The sequence below is a fragment of the Pelodiscus sinensis genome, chromosome 23, assembly GCF_052426305.1.
Source record: "Pelodiscus sinensis isolate ZL-2025 chromosome 23, ASM5242630v1, whole genome shotgun sequence".
NCBI classification, from domain to species: domain Eukaryota; kingdom Metazoa; phylum Chordata; order Testudines; family Trionychidae; genus Pelodiscus; species Pelodiscus sinensis.
The window spans coordinates 27261745-27281204 of record NC_143074.1 but is presented as its reverse complement, the minus strand read 5'-3'; the positions used below and the strand labels follow the sequence as shown (position 1 = coordinate 27281204).

Here is a 19460-nt window from a genome sequence, read left to right as displayed (position 1 = left end):
GGTAGAGCAGGGTTGGCTTAGCCCGAAATAATCCCTTAACCCAATGTGGTCCATTGTGGGATTTGTACATCCCATCACAGTCACTCAGTGGTCTAGATTTTGATTATAATAAATGTTATTCTGAATGTAAAATTGCTTACCAGATCAGGTCTGCGTCCTCTCATCTACTGTTGGGTAAGAAATGACAAAGCTGGCAAATCGTGTTCAGCTTTCACAATAATGGATGCTACCTCAGTAAATACAATTTACAAATGCTGATCTGTTTAGTCTGGTTCAGAGAAATATTTATATTTTCCCTCATTTTCCAAAGTGAATAACTTAATTAGAAAACTTTGTGAGTGCAGCATTCTTCTTCTCTATCCAGCTTTTAGGCAAACGATAGCAACATAATAATACATCCAGATTTGTCAGCTGAGCTGGAAACTACAGGGAGAACGGCTCATTGATAAATATCAGGTGTGGGGAACCTTTTTTGGGTTGGGGGCCACTGACCCACAGAAAAATCAGTTGGGAGCTGCACAAAAGTAAGACACAAACCAACCAAACAACAACACCAAAACCAACCAAACCCTCACTGGCATGGCCCCTGACTGAGAAAGAGAAAGACACTGCCCACATGCCTAGGGGGGCACAAGCTAATAGATTTTGTGGGCCTCTCTACAGTCTGGGGAGGGGGCAAAAATGAGGGGTACAGTATAGGGATGTAAGGGAGCAGGCGACTACTCAAATTCACTCCTCTGTTTCTGTCTCTGATACAGAGGCAGCAAGTGGGTGGGGAAGCAGGAGCTGGTGCTGGGACCCCTGTGGACAGGGGCTGCTGCAAGCTGGGCAGGAAGCCCAGCTCAGTCTCGGCTTGCACCAGGTATGGGACCAAACCCCACTGGGCCTGCCCCCATCTCCTACTGCGTTATAAATTGCAGAGCCGCAGCGGGGTTTGGTCCTAATCAACTACTCGATTAGTTAAATACCCACCACTTAACATTTCTAGTTCAGTATGTGGGAGGGGGCTGCCGGGTACAGGCTTCGGGTGTGGGGTCTGAGCAGGAGGAAGAGTGTAGGAGTGGGCTTGGAGGGGAGCTCTGAGCCTCAGGGGCTGGATCCAGGCAAGCTGGGGGCTGCATCAAGCCCCCAGGCCTTAGATTTGCTACTCCTGATATATATGCAGAGCTCTAAATAGAAAGAATGGGAGCTTAGGCATCAACACCAGAGAGGGAACTGAGTCTGTTTCACAGAAATACTTATTTTATACCTTTTTCATTCAGAGGAGCACTATGTGTACTAATAAACCAGATTCTCAGGCAGAATTCTAGTTCAAAAGAGTGGGTGGTAATCAGAGTGATAGCACTGGAGTAACAACTGCCAGAAAAATGACAGCATCTGGTATGAAAACATTACCCACACCTGCTCCCAATCACAAGGCTGCTCTCACCAAAGAAAGTGTTCTGGAGAAAGACTTCTTTCTTCAGTTCCAAGTGTGACTAGCTGGCTGGTGGAATGCCAAGATCTAGGATGCTTATTGTTTTGTCAGATCAAATGAACCTGCAGTCTAAGCATCTCCATGCCTGATTGACCAGCTTTGATTTTTTTCCCCCTCAAAAGTTTTTGAATCCATGCTTCCAAGCCTTTGGATTCTTCAGCATAAGACTTTGGGATAGATACTATCTTGAGAGTACTCAGGCTGCTTCCTTAACATTGGAGCAACAGCAGCCCCTAGATACCAACGAAAAAGGGTATATGGCTGGTACCATGCTCAAGTAGGGACTATAAAACTAACAAGTGTCCTGAAAAGACAACACATTTTAAAAAACTATAATTTAAAAAAACCCACAAGAACGAAAAGCTACACTTCCTCTAATTACCGAGAGGATGAAGCAAAGACCAGTTAGTTCTGTTGCTCACCACCTGCTAACGAGAGTATATGCACAGGGATTGAGGGTGGACTGGGGGCATTGCCCAACAGAAAATCTCAGGTTTAAATATTCCTACCCAGTTGGGCTAAGAGATAAATGCTGATCTAGAAAAGTCACTTATTATCAAAATTATTATTGGAAAGCAGGGTGGCACAGTTCGCGATGTGAAGGAGTAAAGTGGCTGATGAATAGACTTTCCTGCCAAAGATGTCTAATTTTTTACTGTCCTTGTCTGCCAGTGTTTCTGTATTGTGGCGTCTTGGATCTGTGTTGAGCCGCATCACCACTAGAGAATTCGGCTGTGAGTGATTGAATAAAAATTTGAGGCCTGTGGAGGGAACAAAATATTTTTTGTCGGCCTGCTTGCTCATTGGTGCTGCAGAGGCAAATTTCTTCCACAGCCTCCATAATCACTTCGTCAATAGGAAGCGCGATTTTTGACCATTGTTGAGGGTGCAGGTTTTTCAGCAGACGGAACTACTTGCTCTGCACCTCTGCCTACTGTACCTCCTGAAATTGTTTCAGGTCGTCTGGAGGGGACATGTCCCCTGGGAAAACCGCTTCATTAGGGGAGGTTGAGGATTCGTCTGTCGGCGATGTATCAGGTTGTTGATCCTCCTCCTCAGATAAATGGCCCTACTCCGGTTTGGACTGCTGGGTTGCGCAGCAGGGCTCTGTGAAGGCGGAGTTGGGAGGTGCTCCTGCTGTTGTGAATGTGATTCGACCGCAACACGCTGATAGACAGGAGAGCGACAGCCTATAAGAATGAGATCTGTAATAAAGGCGAAAGGAATAGTGTGGTCTGTGGTAATGCTCATAATAACACTCAGAGTGACGTGCTGATGAGCATCTGGATGATATAATGCTGCCATGCGGTCTGTAATATATTGAGTGAGGAGACTGCACTGGCGAATGAGACAAATGTGGAGAGAGCCTTGAGATGGTGGTGATGGAGAAATGGAGCTGTACCCATTAAAAAGTCTCACATGCTCTTGTGGCAGCTCCCGATGCAGAGATCTAGGACTGCGTTGAGGGGAATGAGAGGTGTCCCTAATCTGGTACCGAAGGTCACTCTGTACGGGAGAGTGACGCGTTGGTGGCGAGGGAGACGGTGCAGGAGAGAAAATCGGAGATGGGGAAATAGGACTCCGATGACTGCTTATCTTAGCAGCTTTCCTCGGTGCCAATGTGGTGCCACTCCTTAAAGTTAGCCCTGCTTCCCCATTGTCTGGTGCCTTCGGTGCCAATGTCTGTGGCTCTGCCGTCACCAGTACCGACGTCAGTGCTGAGCGCCCTGGTGTCGATGGTGCTGAGGGGAGTGGTGCTGAGGGGATGGTCATGTCATTACGGGTGCTGAAGATGAATGGGTGATACTCTTGGCTTGGGTTCCCAGTGCCACTGTTGGTCTCGGTGCTGGCAGTGCTCTGATACTCAGTGCCAGGGTCATCAGCTTTTTAGATTTGGTGCTCACAGATGTTTTTGAGGACACGGGGGCAGAGCCGGATCTACCCAGTTCATTCCTCCTGCTGACTGGTTCAACGGGTAAAGAGCGTGTGGGAGATGCTCTCAATTTCTTTGCTGTGGTCACCCCCAGAGAAGAAGCTCTATGCTTCTGTGTCACACCCGCCTCTGAGCTCGGCGATGGAGCAGAGTCTGATGGCTGTAAGGCTTTATCGAATAAAATAATTTTGAGGTGCATTTCACACATGGCCAGATTACATATCTGAGCTTAGTATCTGTTTGGAATCCTAGAATTATATTAACAGGAGGAAGCTCAAATGAACACTAAATACCATTGTATCTACCAAGAATTTCACATTTTTTGAAAGAACACTGCAAAGATAAACTTTAGTTTCTTAAAAGCATTTTCCCTCACTTTTTAAGAAAAGTTCTTAGATGCAGAAAACTGAACACTGGTTCCACCTCTCTCCTCTCACTTCCATGCATTTACCAACACATTATATTACAGGGCTGTTTCTGGGCATTTAGTTACACACTAGTTAGTTACTATCCATGGGAGCTGGGCTGCACACATGCGCTTCTTAGTGGATGGTTAACCCAAGAAAGGCAAGCAGGTTTTAAGGAATTTGTTTTCCAAACCACTACTCTCAAATCACAAACCCTCATCCAACAGAATGACATGATTTCTGGAAACATATGAGCAATAAACAGGCAAGTCGCATTTTGGGCCAAGCAATCTTAACAGTGGCCCTTTAATCAAATATCTTGCATAGTTTTGGTAAAACAAGGCTCCATTTCTGTGACTTTAACTCATGCTTCATAATATCCTCAGTGTCCATTCAGTCCAGGCAAGGAAAAGCAGTGTGTTGTATCCAGGCTCCCAATGAATTCCTCAGATCCACCTGGTATCTAGTAGTTGTGAAGGTTGTTACTTAACCTTAAAACTAGTAACAGGGCACTTAAAAAGACGCAATAGCCTCTACTGTATGGTTACCATCTTCATTCTGCTTCCAAACAAATGGTATTAAATATGGTGAAGCATGTCTGTATATTGGAGGAATACGCTCCAGTCAAAATCTCTTATGAATTCTATTGTATAGATAGATAATACATGTTAGGTAGTTATTTTAACTCTTTTTACCCTTTCCTGAGGTGATATACTTCCATTCCTTAGTTTCCTATGCTACTTAACACAGAACTATTTGAAGGTAACTTATTATTTAGTACGTGAACTCAAGCACACTGAATACAGTCTTGTTTTCCATTCACTAAATAGGTACAAATGAAAAAAAACCCACACATTTTTAACAAACATCCATGTTCTGTTTCATGCACAAATACTCTATCTAATCTGTAGGTAGCATTTCTGTTCAGTGTTAAAATATTCTTATTTGTAAGTTAGCATTTTTATCAGTAATCAGCTGTCAGAGATACAGCCTCTTCATCTGAGGGCTGCTCCATGGAAAGTCTAACAAAGAAGCACAGAGTAATATGACCAGGCATGGTGGTCCCTGGCAGGAACCTTGTGGTGACTAGGCTGGTGGGGAGACAGACTTGGTTAGTAGGACTGCACCTTTGCCAAGCTGTGCTGGCCAACCCCAGGGGTTAACTCTAAGGAAACAAAGTGCCACAATACCTCTGTGCTTTTACTCACAAGTACAAGGAAAATACTAGGGCTGTCAAGTGACTAAAAAATTTAATGGCGATTAATCGTGCAATTAATTGCATGCTCTGCCCCCTTTGAAACGCTGCAGCTGACCCCAGGCTCAGTGCAGCGGTGCCAGAGTCCGGGATCAGCTGGAGTCCTCAGCTGATCCCGGGCTCCGCATTAGGCTGCCCCTTTGAAAGGCCGCAGTGGTGTTTCCAAAGGACAGTTCCACAAAAAGCCTGGGATCAGCTGGCGTCCTCAGCTGATCCCGGGCTCCGCGTTAGGCTGCCCCTTTGAAAGGCCGCAGCGGTGTTTCCAAAGGACAGTACCACACAAAGCCTGGGATCATCTGGAGTCTTCAGCTGACCCCAGGCTTAGTGCAGTGCTGCCGGAGACCGGGTTCAGCTGGAGTCCTCAGCTGATCCCGGGCTCCATGTTAGGCTGCCCCTTTGAAAGGCCGCAGTGGTGTTTCCAAAGGACAGTACCGCACAAAGCCTGGGATCAGCTGGAGTCTCCAGCTGACTCCGTCTTTGTGCAGCGCTGCCCGTTGCAGAGCCATGGGAATCCAGGATCAGCTGGAGTGCCCACCTGACCCTGGGCTGCATTGTGCTGCCCCTTTGAAATGCTGGGGCAGTGTTTCTAAGGGGCAGTGCTGCACAGCTGACCCCAGGCACTGCCCCTTTGAAACACAGGAGTGGCGTTTCAAATGGGCAGCACTGCCCGGAGCCCGGGGTCAGCTGGGGACTCCAGCTGTGATCCCAAGCTCCTACTGTGCTGGCCCTTTGAAATACCCTTGCGGCGTTTGAAAGGGGGCAGTGCTGCAGAAACGTCCGTGATTAACATGTTAAAAAAATGAATGCGTTAATTGTGTTCTTTGTTAAGGCCTTAACGCGTGTTAATTGACAGACCTAGAAAATACCTATTTGGCTTGTATACTGGATATTAAAATTGTGGGCTTGCCAACTACTAACCTTAGAAATGCTTGTTTTCCAGTTTCAGGTAAAATTAGAGATGGATAAACCCATTAGAAAAACAGTACTGTGAACACACACTCCATTTACAATCTCTACTAGTGAAGAATAACTTCTATATGTTTTGATTTTACTTATTTTTTAAAAGATGATAGGATTTGCCATTCTACTGCAGGTGAAAAGGCAAAATTCCGTTCTAGACCGAGTGCAATCATTTTAAAAAAGGAAGCATGACATCTGCTGAGCATCTTTGCTTACCATCAGCAATTGTTATTAGCAGTTCTATGTTGCTGCTGTATTATTTGATTCTAAGCACCCATGGCAGTACTAACTATATACTGTATGATTTGTATCCATTATATAGTGCTAACTATATACTGTATGATCTGAATTCCAGACTAACTATATACTGTATGATTTGTTCTAATTTGATTGGCAATTTATTTTATCAAGTGACCAATTATTCTTGGTATTACAAATATATGGGAAAAATTAAATCAATGACAGTTCTCCAGTTATTACATTGTTGGGATCATCTACATCACTAGATGCTCTGAAGTTCAGAATAAGGTAATTGATTTTCTGACCATTCTTTCAGCATGCCTATTAAATTACAATAAATACAATTTTCCCATTTAAATGTCATGAATCCCTAGGTAAAATGTTGAATCAGATTCACTATATGGACTTGACAAGCCTAGAAATTCAGCTGCATAAACTAGAGGCAATGATTTATGTAAGTACTGATGTAATATTGATATGTTGTTAAGATTCAAATATTCACTACAACTTTGTATACCTGCAAGATCTTCCTTGGAGGAGGCCAGTCGAGGAGAGCTGCTTCCTGGCTCAATTCTTAAGGATAATCTGTAAAACAGAATTTTAGACACATCAGTTGTGATAGCATTCATGGAAGTTAGAAAGGTAAACAGAAGAAACTTTTATTTTAAATAGGAAGTCTGGTTTAATCTGAAAGAATATTTATCTATGTAGCTTCGTGACAAAACACGTCCAGGATTCCTAAAGTAAACCTCTACCCTTTAAACGTAAAGAAATTAAGAGATATGTTGAAAATAACATCAGTGTGAATTTATCTTTTATATTTTCTGTAAAGGAAAAATCTGAATCTGAAAATGCTGACACAAAAAGAAGCCTGAACCATAGTGGCAAAGAACTCTGCCCTTTGTATGTGTGGGTAGTAGTAGGAAAGATTTATTTTATAAATGTGTTAATTATAGGAAGTTAAAAAAGTTCCTTCAAAAGGAAGTTTTTTTTCACTCAGCACACAGTCAACCTGTGGAACTCCTTGCCTGAGGATGCGGTAAGGCTAGAACCTTAACAGGTTTCAAAAAAAAGCTAGATAGATTCATGGAAGTTAGGTCCATCAATGGTTATTAGCCAGGATAGGTAAGAATGGTGTCCCTATCCTCTGTTTCTCTGGAAGTGGATGACAGGGGAGGGATCATGTGAGGATTACCTGTTGTGATCCCTCCCTCTGGGGCATCTGGTTTTGGCCACTGTCAGCAGACAGGACACTGGGCTGGATAGACTTTTGGTCTGGCCCAGTATGGACATTCTCATGTTCTTATGTGTACTTACGAAACTAAGATTTATTTTGTGAGACTTGAAAGAGCTTGTAAGAAAACACCAAATAAATGTAAATGTTTAATGGCTGATATGTTAATTTTCAATAATGTAATGTTAACTGTAACATCACTCTGCCTCCCTGAGAGGGTTTATAATTTATTTATTGCTGTGGTATCTCATCAGTCCTCCTCGAACTCCCTCTGGGTATGTCTACACTACAGCGCTAATTCGAACTAACTTAGTTCGAATTAGTTAATTCGAACTAATGCGTCTAGAACTAAAAACTAGTTCGAATTAGCGTTTTGCTAATTCGAACTAGAATGTCCACATTAAGTGGACCCTGAACAGGGCTTAAGGATGGCTGGAAGCAGTGCCGGCAGGGCATCACAGGAGGACTTAGAGCGTGGAGATGCTGTCTCAGGCTAGCCGAGGGATGTGCTTAAAGGGTCCCGACCCCCACCCCGGACAGACAGTTCTCAGGGGTGCCCCGCTTTCAAACCAGTCCTGGCTTGGAGTGCCCGGACTACCCACACTGGGCACATCACACCACTCGGCCATCAGCCCGGCTGCACTTGCCGCAGGCTGCCATCTGGGGAGAGCGGGTAATTGGGGGGCTGCAGGAGAGCTTCCACCCCCAGAAGCCCGCAGAGCCAGCCCAGTCCTCCCCATCGGGGGCTCGTGCCCCATTCCTCCCTCACCTCCTTCCACTTACCCTTCCCTAGCCCCTTTTCTTGATGTACAAAATAAAGGACAATTGTGTTCAAAAATGGAATCTGTCTTTATTGAACAAAACTGGGAGAGACTGGGAAAAGGAGGTGGGAGAGGGGAAGAGAGAGGCTGGGAGAGGGGAGGGCAACTAAAATGATCAGGGGGTTGGGAACAGGTCCCATATGAAGAGAGGCTAAAGAGACTGGGACTTCTCAGCTTAGAAAAGAGGAGACGGAGGGGGGACAGGATAGAGGTCTCTAAAAGCAGGAGTTGGGTGGAGAGGGTGCATACAGAAAACTTCTTCATTAGTTCCCATAAAGAAGGACTAGAGGACACCAAAGGAAAGGAATGGGTAGCAGGCTTCAAACTAGTAACAGAAAGTTCTTCTTCACAAAGCAAAGAGTCAACCTGTGGAACTCCTTGCTGCAGGAGGCTGTGAAGGCTACAACTAGAACAGAGTTTAAAGGGAACTGAGATAAAGTGATGGAGGGTGGGTCCATGGAGTGGTATTAGCCAGGGGGTAGGAGTGGTGTCTCTGCCCAAAGTTTGTGGAAGGCTGGAGAGGGATGGCACGAGACAAATGGCTTGGTCACTGTCTCCGGTCCATCCCCTCCAGGGTCCCTAGGGTTGGCCGCTGTCGGTAGACAGGCTACTGGGTAGATGGACCTTTGGTCTGACCCAGGACGGCCATTGTAAGCTCAGGGTTCAGGGTCGGGGGTCTCAGTGGACCCCCTTGATTTTCATGCACACCTGCTCCTGGGTGGCCAGGCTGGCAGCTCTCCTGCCCTAGATGGCCACCTTCCTGTGCCTAGTGCGGAGATCGTGGACGAGGTCCACGATGTCCACACTAGCCCAGGCGGGTGCCCGCCTCTTGCGGTCCCGGGCAAGCTCCCGGGAGCCGCCAGCCTGGTCCCGGGAAGAGGGGGAGGGCTGGGGGGCATCGGGTGGCTGGCTCGAGCCGTGCCAGGTGCAGGGTCTGCTGGCTGGGTGCTGGCAGGCTTGCACCTGGCATGGGCACTGTAGCCAGCCCGTGCCCCTTTAAGGGGTCTGGGGCCGGGAGGGGGGCATAGAGTTTCCCTGGTGTTGGCCAGAGTGGCCACCAGGGAAACCTGGGAAGCCTTAGCCTCCCACTAGTTCGAATTAAGGGTCTACACTGCCCTTAATTCGAACTAGCTAGTTCGAACTAGGCTTAATCCTCGTAAAATGAGGTTTACCTAGTTCGAACTAAGCGCTCCGCTAGTTCGAATTAAATTCGAAATAGCGGATCGCTAGTGTAGCGCCTATTAAAGTTAGTTCAAACTAACGTCTGTTAGTTCGAACTAACTCTGTAGTGTAGACATACCCTTTCTTCTGTTGCATCTACCTCCTTCCACTTCATGTTTAATATGCATATCCTGGCACTCAGAGATCATCTGTTCTGCACCAGTATTTTGGAGAGGAGAATTTGAACAGGACTGCACTTTTACTGGGGATATTTAAATTCACACAAACAACACTATTCATCTTAATTTTTCAGCATGTGGTAAGATCAGGTGTATAACAAAGAGCAGCTGTCCCACCAGCTACCCACCCAGAACAAAGTGCTGTCACATTAGACAAGAAAGCCTCGAATGATCCAGAGCATCACAGCAGAAACAGATTATGCTAGAAAAAGATTATTAGAAAAAGATATTGTAAAACTAACTTGATTTTTATGAGACTGCTTGATAAAGACAATAGCACTGATGTACTAAGCAGTACAATATAAAATCTATTACATATAATCTCTCTCTCTCTCTCTCTCTCTCTCTCTCTCTCTCTCTATATATATATATATATATATAAACTTTTCCTGCAGGACAGAGCGATGTCAGCAAGTCACTCTGCGTCCTGCAGCCCCTCCCCTCTCAGCGGCTTCGAGTCCTTCCTCCCTCCCTGGTGCTCGGGGGCAGCATCCATGATGGGGCGGGAGCTGCATGACCTGCCGGGTGCTCGGGAGATGAGGGGAGCCGTGCAGTCTCCCAGGTACTCTGGGGGGCAGGGCAGAGCTGCACAGCTTCTCCAGTGTTCTGGGGGTGGGGGAGAATAGCCATGCAGCCTCCTCGCTCCCTGGTGCTGAGGGGCTGGGTGAGAGCCATATGCCTCTCTACTCCCTGGTGCTCCAGGGTGGGGGAGGGGGCGAGCTGTGCAGCCTCCCCCTCCCTGGTGCTCTGGTGAGCGCAGTGAGCAGGGGGTGCAGCCCCCAGAAGATTTATATAAAGTACTTGGTATCACATGATAGCTTGACCAAGAAACTAGAAGAAATGCAAAATCAACAAGGATTAAAAACTGGCTAACGGACAGGTCTCAAAATGTACTTGGAAAAACAACGTCTAACAGTTCTCAAACTTGGGATTGCCAGGGCCAGCATTTGGCAGCAGGGCTTGGGCTCCAGCCCTCCGTTTCCTCACCTGGGACAGTGGGGCTCAGTCTCCAGCCTTCTCTTCCCTTTGTGGGACAACAGAGCTTGGGTGCCACTCCCTGGGGTCATGTAGTAAATGTGTTGTCAGAAGGGGGTTCAATGCAATGAAGTCTGAGAACTGTGGGTAGGAGTGTTTCTAGGGCAGGTCATAGTCCAGTGGAGTTAAAGTGTTGGAAGAAAATATAAAACGATTACTAATAAAATGTAGAGTTGACACAAAGATTGGGAGTGGTAAATACTCTAGACGAGTGATCAGGATGGTTTGGGAAGGTGGGTGTAAACAAAAAACATGATTTTAACATGTCCAAATGTTAATGTTAAATTATACATTTAGGAACCACAAATGTAGGTCACACTTACAGAATGAGGGACTCTATTTTGAGCAGCAGTGACTCTGAAAAGAAATGAAGGGGGAGGTCACGGTGGATATTAACCTGAACATGAGCCTGCAGTGTGATGCTGTGACCAAAACAGCTAATATGAGCCTTGGTCATAAAAAACCCAAACCTACGATATTGAAAGGTTACATAGCCCTTTGTATTTTATATTAATGTGATTGCTACTGGAATACAGCGTCCAGTTCAAGTGTCCACAATTCAAAAAAGGTTTTAATACATTGGAAAGGGTTCAGAGAAGAGCTAGGTGAATGATTAAAGGCAGATGGTAGAAGCTTCCAAGATAGCCAGTTCACTGGTCTGATGGATTTCTGATAGTACTGAGCATCCTGGTCTTGATGGCAGTACCAGGGGAGATGCAGACCTCACCCGTACTGATCTCGTGGGTGCCAGATGGACTGATGCTGCTGGTGATACCGATGACAGCTCACATATTGGGAGTGTCTAAGGGAGTTTGCCCTTGTCTTTCTGTACCAAGGATTCAGTCCCTATTCCCAAAGGCTTTGTGGGCCGATCAACAATATTGAACACAGAGTGTCATCTTGGTGCTGGCAGTGCAGAAGATACTGAACAAGATGGTCATCACTTTTGACTAGCCCTGGGCTCACTCTCTATTTTGACTTGTGAGAGGAATCCCTGGACTATTTCTTCCACTCACTATCCTTCAAAGTGAAAGGTTGAGGGAAAGACTCACACCAGCGCAAGGGATGGGGTTTGAGAGCCCCCTCCAAAAAGATTTTCTCTGTCCTTGTGGGTTCTCAGTCACAGCTGCTGGCAGAGGGAACACTTTTGTTGGATGTTGCCCCATCAAGACAACGAATGCACCGTGAGTGCTTGTCTGTGGCTGGGATTGCTTTGCTGCAAGTACAACACTTCTTGAAGCTGAGAGAGACAGGCATGCCTTGGTCTTTCTCCCCATTCCATCCTATCGGGAGGTAGGAGGGGGGTGGACATGAACAAGGTATTTTTTTCCTTCTGTTTATTGTTTGGGGTTTTTTTGTGTGTAAGTTATGGCCAAATAAAAGTCAAAAGAAAGCTAAAGATTAATATCCAAAAAGGAGTTAACAATCCTCTAGCCAACTGCTATGAGCTCTGTCTCTAGCCCACTGCTATGAGCTCTGTCTCTAGCCCGGGATGGTTGCAAAGGAACTGAGCACACTTAGCCTGTGAGTGATGGCTAGCCTCATGACACAGATGCAGCACAGACAGGGCATGTGTAGACTCTAAGGACTCTGCTACTCAAGTTCTCTGATCAGCAACACATATATACACCAGTGGAGCACCCATAGAGATACTACACAAAGAATGACTCCTCTAACTTTTTATGGAGTCATTAATGAATTACTTATACATGCAAACTCTTACTGTGCTCAACAACAGTATACTTGAATAACTATGAAACTCTTTAGTATCATAAAGAGTTCATTTTGGTTTGAACTTCTATAGTGGAGTATAAAGAATCAAATTCCTAGATCACTGCACTAGAGTCAAGAGAGAACGCTACAGTAGGAAACACAATCGCTCTGTCTAGAGAAGTAGTGAGAGTTCTACAGACACTTTTCATTTATAGTAAGTACTAGGGATGTCAACGTGCAGATGACTATATGATTAACTGATAAGCCAAGGCTTACTGGTTAATCCTGCCAACTGCCCGCATCCCTCCCTTTGCTGTCTCTGTATCAGAGGCAGTAAGGAGTGGAAGCAGGAGCTAGTGTCCATGAAGAGCTGGCTTTAAAGCTGGATTCCCACAAGCACCAGATCCACCTGCCCCTCGACCTCCACATTGATAGAGAGGCAGCAGCGCAAAGGGTGAGGTGGACAGGCTGGAGCTGATGCACATGGGCAGCCAGCTTTCAAGCCAGCTCCCTGTGCATATTGGCTCCATGGACCCGCACGCCCCACCCTGCTGCCTCCTACAAATGCAGTGGGGTGGTGGTAGGAGGCAGGAGCCAGTGCTGGGGCAAGCCAGCCTAAAAGTCAGTTCTCCCCAGCACCAGCTCCACAGTGCCACCTAGCCTCCCCTTCCCCCTCTCCCACCTCCGCGGTGCTGCCTCAATCAGAGGCAGCAGAGCAGGGCGAGAGAGGGGCAGGGGAGGCTGCCATGAAGCTGGCCCTGTTTGCACGGGGTCTGAGCAGCAGCAGCCCCTGCCCACAGGGGGTCTGAGCTGTCCGTAGAGCTGCTTCCATCCATGGGAAGCATGGACCCCCTCCCCATGGATAGGGGCTGGCAGCAGCCAATCTGTGAGGGGAGCTGGTTTTTAAACTGGCTCCCCTTGAGGACCAGCTCTGCCTGTCACCCCACACTGCTGCCTCTGATACAGAGTGCAGAGTGGCAGGGGGCTCCCCGGGAGTGGGGCTGTCAGTGCACTGGCTGCCTGCCCTGCCCCCAGAACTATTGAACAGTTGTGTAACTGGCAATATTTTCTGCTGTTTCACGTCTATTCAATTCCCCGATATCTAATGTCCCTATTAAGTACATAGGTCCTGATAATCACTTAAGCTTATGTTTATCTTCAGGCACATACTTAAAATAGTTTGCTGAACAAGGATGAACTTTAGTACATGCTTAAAGTCAACAACATGCTTACATGTCTTCTTGAAATGCAGGCCTTAATCTTACTAGGAAAAGGGTGGCTGGTTAAAGAATGAGAATAAAAAAATGAGTCTCCTATATCATCCATGATTTTTGCTAACTTAATAAATTGCTTATGTCCATTCCTGTTCATCACAGTCCTTGAGTTTGTGATTAAAGATAAGCATATGCCTAAGTGCTTTGCTGAATCAGGGCCTATATGTACCTTGTGTGATAAAGGGCCCATTTACAGATCGCATCTGGAAGCTTTCTGTCAACATCTGGCATGAGTACAAGCACTGTTGCATTCTGCTGAAATGTTAAAGAAAACTTGCTCGGTTTATATCCAAATTATTCTGATTAAACAGAATTTAAAAGGACACACTCAACTTAAAATGTACTCATTTTAAATTGAGTTAAAGCAGCTTCAAGTTGAATGCTTACTAATTTTGTCATTTCTAGTAATATTTTCTTATTTTAAAGAATGTTTCTTTCTTTCTCCCACTGTTGTATGGAAGACCCAAACTAACAGAACGAATAGTAACTAAACAGAGGCAACAGTAAAACTATTTATGCAGAGAGTGCTGCCAAATGACAAAAGAAAACAACAATGTTTCCTGTACCCTTGTAGTTAAAGCTATCTTAGGTGTTATTTCTAACATGGATAAGTACAAACATTTCAGACACAAGTGCAATATTTAAATTGACAGTGTCCCTTTAAATCTAACTTATGTTCCAAGTCTCAGTTTCAAGATTCACACAATAGTTATTTCATTTTTCCTGATAAATCAAGAGATGAGCTCATTGTGAGTTTTTCAGAACTCTGATCTGTTTGTGGTTCAGGTCCGACTGCCTTGATGAATACTGCAATTTTCAAAGATAAAACTATTTTTCTTCCTATTTATTTCAAAATTATCCACTGCGGCACAGACCATAAAACTAACACCAATCTTATAATTAAAGAGCTAAGATCTCTGATAGGGCAAGCAAAGACAGAAATGAACTGATGAAACTCTATGGTTCAGAAGGATTAACAACGTCATAACATCAATGAACTATGTCTGTGATCAATTAAACACACCAAGAGGTAATCACAGAATGCTAAAACTAGAAGGAGCCTTGAGAAGTTGAGTCCAGTCCCTAGCACTCACTGCAAGACCAAGTACCATCCAGATCATGGGTGGGCAATAATTTTTGATCAGAGGCCACTTCAGATATTTTTTAATTGGCCAGGGCCTCAGGTGGAAGGGGTGGTGCCAGAACACTTCCCTGCTTCCCCACCTGCAGACCCTGATTGGTCTGGGGGTGGGGAAGCACACAAAGACATTGCCTCTGACCCCCAGAGAGAACAGCCAGCTGTTCTGAATAGCTGGCCTTTCTCTCTGGGCACCATGCCCCTGGCAGTGGGAGGAGACTTCACGCACTCCCTCCTGCCCCCAGGTCAACTGGGGCCTGGGGGAGGGAAACACACGAAATCTCTCACTCCCTGCCTCCACCCTGCAAGGGAGCGCCATGCTTAGAATCAGCTGCTGGTGGAGCAGCAGCTGGTGGTTGACTTTAAGTGCTAAGCCCCTTGCAGGGCGGCAGACTTCATGCACTCCCCCTTTCTCCTAAGCCCTGACTGACCCCGGTGTGGTGGGAGAGTGTGAAGTCTCTTCCCACCCTGCTCCCAACCTGCAAGGAGCGTGCAGTGCTTAGAGGCACCGTGCCCATTGCAGGGCGGGAGGAGATTTCGCACACTCTCCCACTACCCCCAGGCCAATCAGGGCTTGGGAGTAGGGGGAGCATGCAAAGCCTCCTCCTGCCTTGCCAGGAGTGCATGGTGACCAGACATGGTGTATACTAGGGGGCTATGCCCCTGCTTACTATGCTCGACTACCCTCTCCCCGCTTTGGCTGCCTTTGCTTTGCTGAGAGAGCCTGTTCAAACTGATGACATGACAACATCATTCTGTTGCCCGTCAGGAACATTGTTTTTTAAATATATGCATATAGAGAGAAATATCTGTACACTTCTTTTTTTCAAGAAATAAATGTATACTATCGTAGAATCAAATCATAATATTAAGGTTGGAAGAGACCTCAGGAGGTCATCTAGTCTAAACCAGTGCTTCCCTGTACACTGAGTGTTTGGGTGGCCATCCAGCAGAGATTCAGGTGCTGCTCATCTGCTTAGCAGAGAGCCCACAGCTGGCAATTCATGTGTTTCTACGGGTGGTGCCCATGCCTTGGGGCACATAACATTTATTCCACATGTGGATGGAAAAAGTTAGAGAGGATGCTGGTCTGAACCCGTTTGACACAGGACCAGCTCCAATTAAATCATCACAGCTAAGGCTCTCTCAAGCCTGACCTTAAAAGCATCAAAGGATGGAGATTCCTCTACCTCCCTAGGTAAACTCCCTTCCAGTACTTCACCACCCTCCTAATGAAATCATTTTTCCTCATATCCAACCTACACCTCCCCCGCTGCAACTTGAGACCATTGCTCCTTGTTCTCTCATCTGTCACCACTGAGAACAGCCTGGCTCCATCCTTTGTGGAAACCCCCTTCAGGTATTTGAAAGCTGCTATCAAATCCCTCCTCATTCTTTCTTCAGCGAACTAAATAAGCCCAAATCCCTTAGCTGCTCCCCATAAGTCAAGTGCCTAAATCTACTAATCATTTTTTTATACCCTCCACTGGAAACTTCTCCCATTTGTCCACATCCTTTCTGTAGTGGGGGCCCTAAAACTGGATGCACAACTCCAGATGTGGCTTCACCACAGTGCCAAATACAGTGGAATAATCACTTCCCTTGATCTGCTGGCAATGTTCCTACTAATGCAGCCCAATATTTGGTTAGCCTTTTTGACAACAAAGGAGGGCACACCGTCAACTTGTTTCCAGCCTCTTGTCCACTGTAATCCCCATGTCCTTTTCTGCACAACTGCTGCTTAGCCAGTTGGTCCCCAGCTTGTAGCTAGGATTCTTCCATCCTAAGTGCAGGACTCTACACTTGTCCTTGTTGCACCTCATCAGATTTCTTTTGGCCCAATTGTCCAATTTGTCTATGTCACTCTGGACTCTATTGCTACCCTCCAGCATATCTACCTTTCCCCCCAGCCACTGATCACCACCCACAGAGCCCAATGATCTAAGCTACTTTCTATCCACCTTGTAGTCCATTCATCCAAACCATACTACTTCAAGAAGAATCCCAAGCACTGTTACAGGCTGGAGACCGACTGGCTAAGTAGCAGCTCAGCAGAAAAGACCTGGGGATTACAGTGTATGAGAAGCTGGATATGAGTCAACAGTGTGTCCTTGTAGCCAAGAAGGCTAATGGCATATTGGGATGCATTAGGAGAAACATTTCCAACAGGTCTAGAGAAGTGATTATTCCCCTTTATTCGGCACCGGTGTGGCAACATCCGGCGTACTGTGTCCAGTTCTGGGCCCCCCACTACAGAAAGGACGTGGATGCATTGGAGAGGGTCTAGTGGCATGCAACCAAAATGATTAGGGGACTGGAGCACATGACCTACAAGAAGAGGCTGAGGGATTTGGACTTATTTGGTCTGCAGAAGAGAAGAGTGATAGGGGATTTGATAGCAGCCTTCAACTTTCTGAAGGGAGGTTCCAGAGAAGATGGAGCGAGGCTGTTCTCGGTGGTGGCTGGTGACAGAACAAGGAACAATGGTCTCAAGTTACAGTGGGGGAGGTCTAGGCTGGATATTAGGAAAAAAATATTTCATTAGGAGGGTGGTGAAGTACTGGAATGGGTTACCTAGGGAAGAATTTCCATCCCTAGAGGTTTTTAAGCTTTGGCTTGACAAAGTCCTGGCTGGGATAATTTAGTTAGGGATAGTCCTGTTTCGGGTAGGAGGCTGGACTCTTTTTCAGCCCTAGGATTCTATGAGTCTAACTTGCTGGGAAGAATACTGTGGGAGACCATATTAAAAGCTTTACTAAAATCAAGGTATACCTCATCCATCACTTTCCCCTTATCCACAGAGCAGTTATTTCATCATAGAAGGCAATCAAGTTGATCAGGCATAACTTGTCTTCCGTGACTCCATGCTGACTGTTCTTGATCACCTTCCTCTTCTCCAAGTGTTTCAAAATGGATTTTTGGACAACCTGCTCCATGATATTTCCAGGACTGAGGTGAGGCTGACTGGACTGAAGTTCCCAGATTGTCCTTCTTCCCTTTTTAAAAAATGGGCACTACATTTGCCTTTTTCCAATTCTCCAGGACTTCCCCCAATCACCATGATATTTCAAAGATAATTCTCCCCTCTTCCCCAAGCATTAGAAGAAAATCACAACCACCAGCCTATATCAAATCTGGGCAAGCAGTCCTTTGTATATAGTGATTATAAGCACAAGGCTAATAATTTCTAATCCGTTTTTAGGCAGCAAGGATTGGACAGCTCTATGGGATCTGTGGTATGTCCAGCTTTCTGTTCACATAGCAGGTTGAAAACAAAGATTCCTTTTCTATAGAAGGAAATAAAAAGATTCTTACTGGTAACTTAGGTGTTTAGTGCGTCAAATTCAGTTCCATGCTCAGTTCTGCAAGTTGAAAAAACTCAAAAGCACTCTGTACTCAGTGGCAGATGTGGGAAAGTAGAAATAAACTTGCACTTCTGGCAAAGCAGTCAGGAAGGAGACAGGACACTCCAGGAGCACTATGACTCCCTCCAATACTATTCTGTCAATTAGGGGCTCAAGAGCTTGTATGCCTTTTGAAATCTGCAAAAAGTAAAATTCAACTGGGAGTCAGGAGAGTCAAGAAATGGAAAGAAACAGATGTTCCAAGGTTAGTAGGATTTCAAAAGCTATACTGCTTACACAGGCAGTAGCTGATGATTTCTTTTGCAGCTGTTCAAGGAAAGTCAAGATACACATAGAACAACTGAAGATTTCCACTGAAAACTTCTCTAATGGAATATGAGCTATCTTTAGCTTCTAAAGATATCAGATACCAGCACAGGAAAAACCCAGACAATATGCAAACCAAATAACAACAATGCATAGTACTTGTATTTAGCATTCTTCTTCTTCTTCAGAGCACTTAGAAAAGGTATTATAGCTTAAGTCAAATGTACATTATTTTTAAGGGACAAAAGGTAAGTAATTGTAAAAACAACAGTGAAAATACTTTATCCGGCTGAAAATGTGAGATGGTACAGGGTAAAAGGAGTAAATAGGAGTGCTATGAGCCCTTAAAGGAATAGAAAAACATATTCTCACTTACCAAAAATTTCCTCTCTCTACCTTGCAAGTCCACAGATATATTAGCTAATTGGCTTTCTGCCTATGTCTAGCTATGTAGGCAGAACCGTATGGTATGAAAGAGAGTGCTTAACTAAAAACTGAAGAGCCCACGAGATAAGAGACCTTCCAAAGAATAGACAATATCACCAGTGGCCTTAAATTTTTAATGAGTTTATAAATTCTGTACAAATAAATGATGAATTCCTACTGCATAACACAGCCTTATGAACCAATTCTGAATGAACTAAATGGCAGATTTAGCCCATCGGCAACAATATATTCCAAGCTCAGTAGAGTCAAATGTGTGGACCTTGTAACTCGGAGGAAGGCATTTTTTTGGTAAAACATGTTAAATTTTCCTATTATCTTTCATTTGTAAGGGATTTAGATCAGCTAAGCATTGGAATTTTTAAATCAGTAGCTATACAGAGCTTGTACCCAAGAGTTCTTAAAGAGCTGGCTCAGGAGAATTCTGGGTTGTTCATGTTATTTTTTCATGTATCTTG

General features: G+C 45.3%; 1 protein-coding gene across 9 annotated transcripts in view; it reads right to left on the bottom strand.

The window, feature by feature from the left end:
- Positions 1 to 19460, bottom strand: part of RALGPS1 (Ral GEF with PH domain and SH3 binding motif 1) — a 412834-nt gene that overhangs the window by 70595 nt on the left and 322779 nt on the right. For all 9 annotated transcript variants that reach the window (XM_075905764.2, XM_075905763.2, XM_075905761.2 and 6 more), the window contains one exon: positions 6790 to 6857. In XM_075905764.2, the coding sequence (XP_075761879.1) occupies positions 6790 to 6857 (68 nt within the window). The remainder of the gene's footprint in view (positions 1 to 6789; positions 6858 to 19460) is intronic.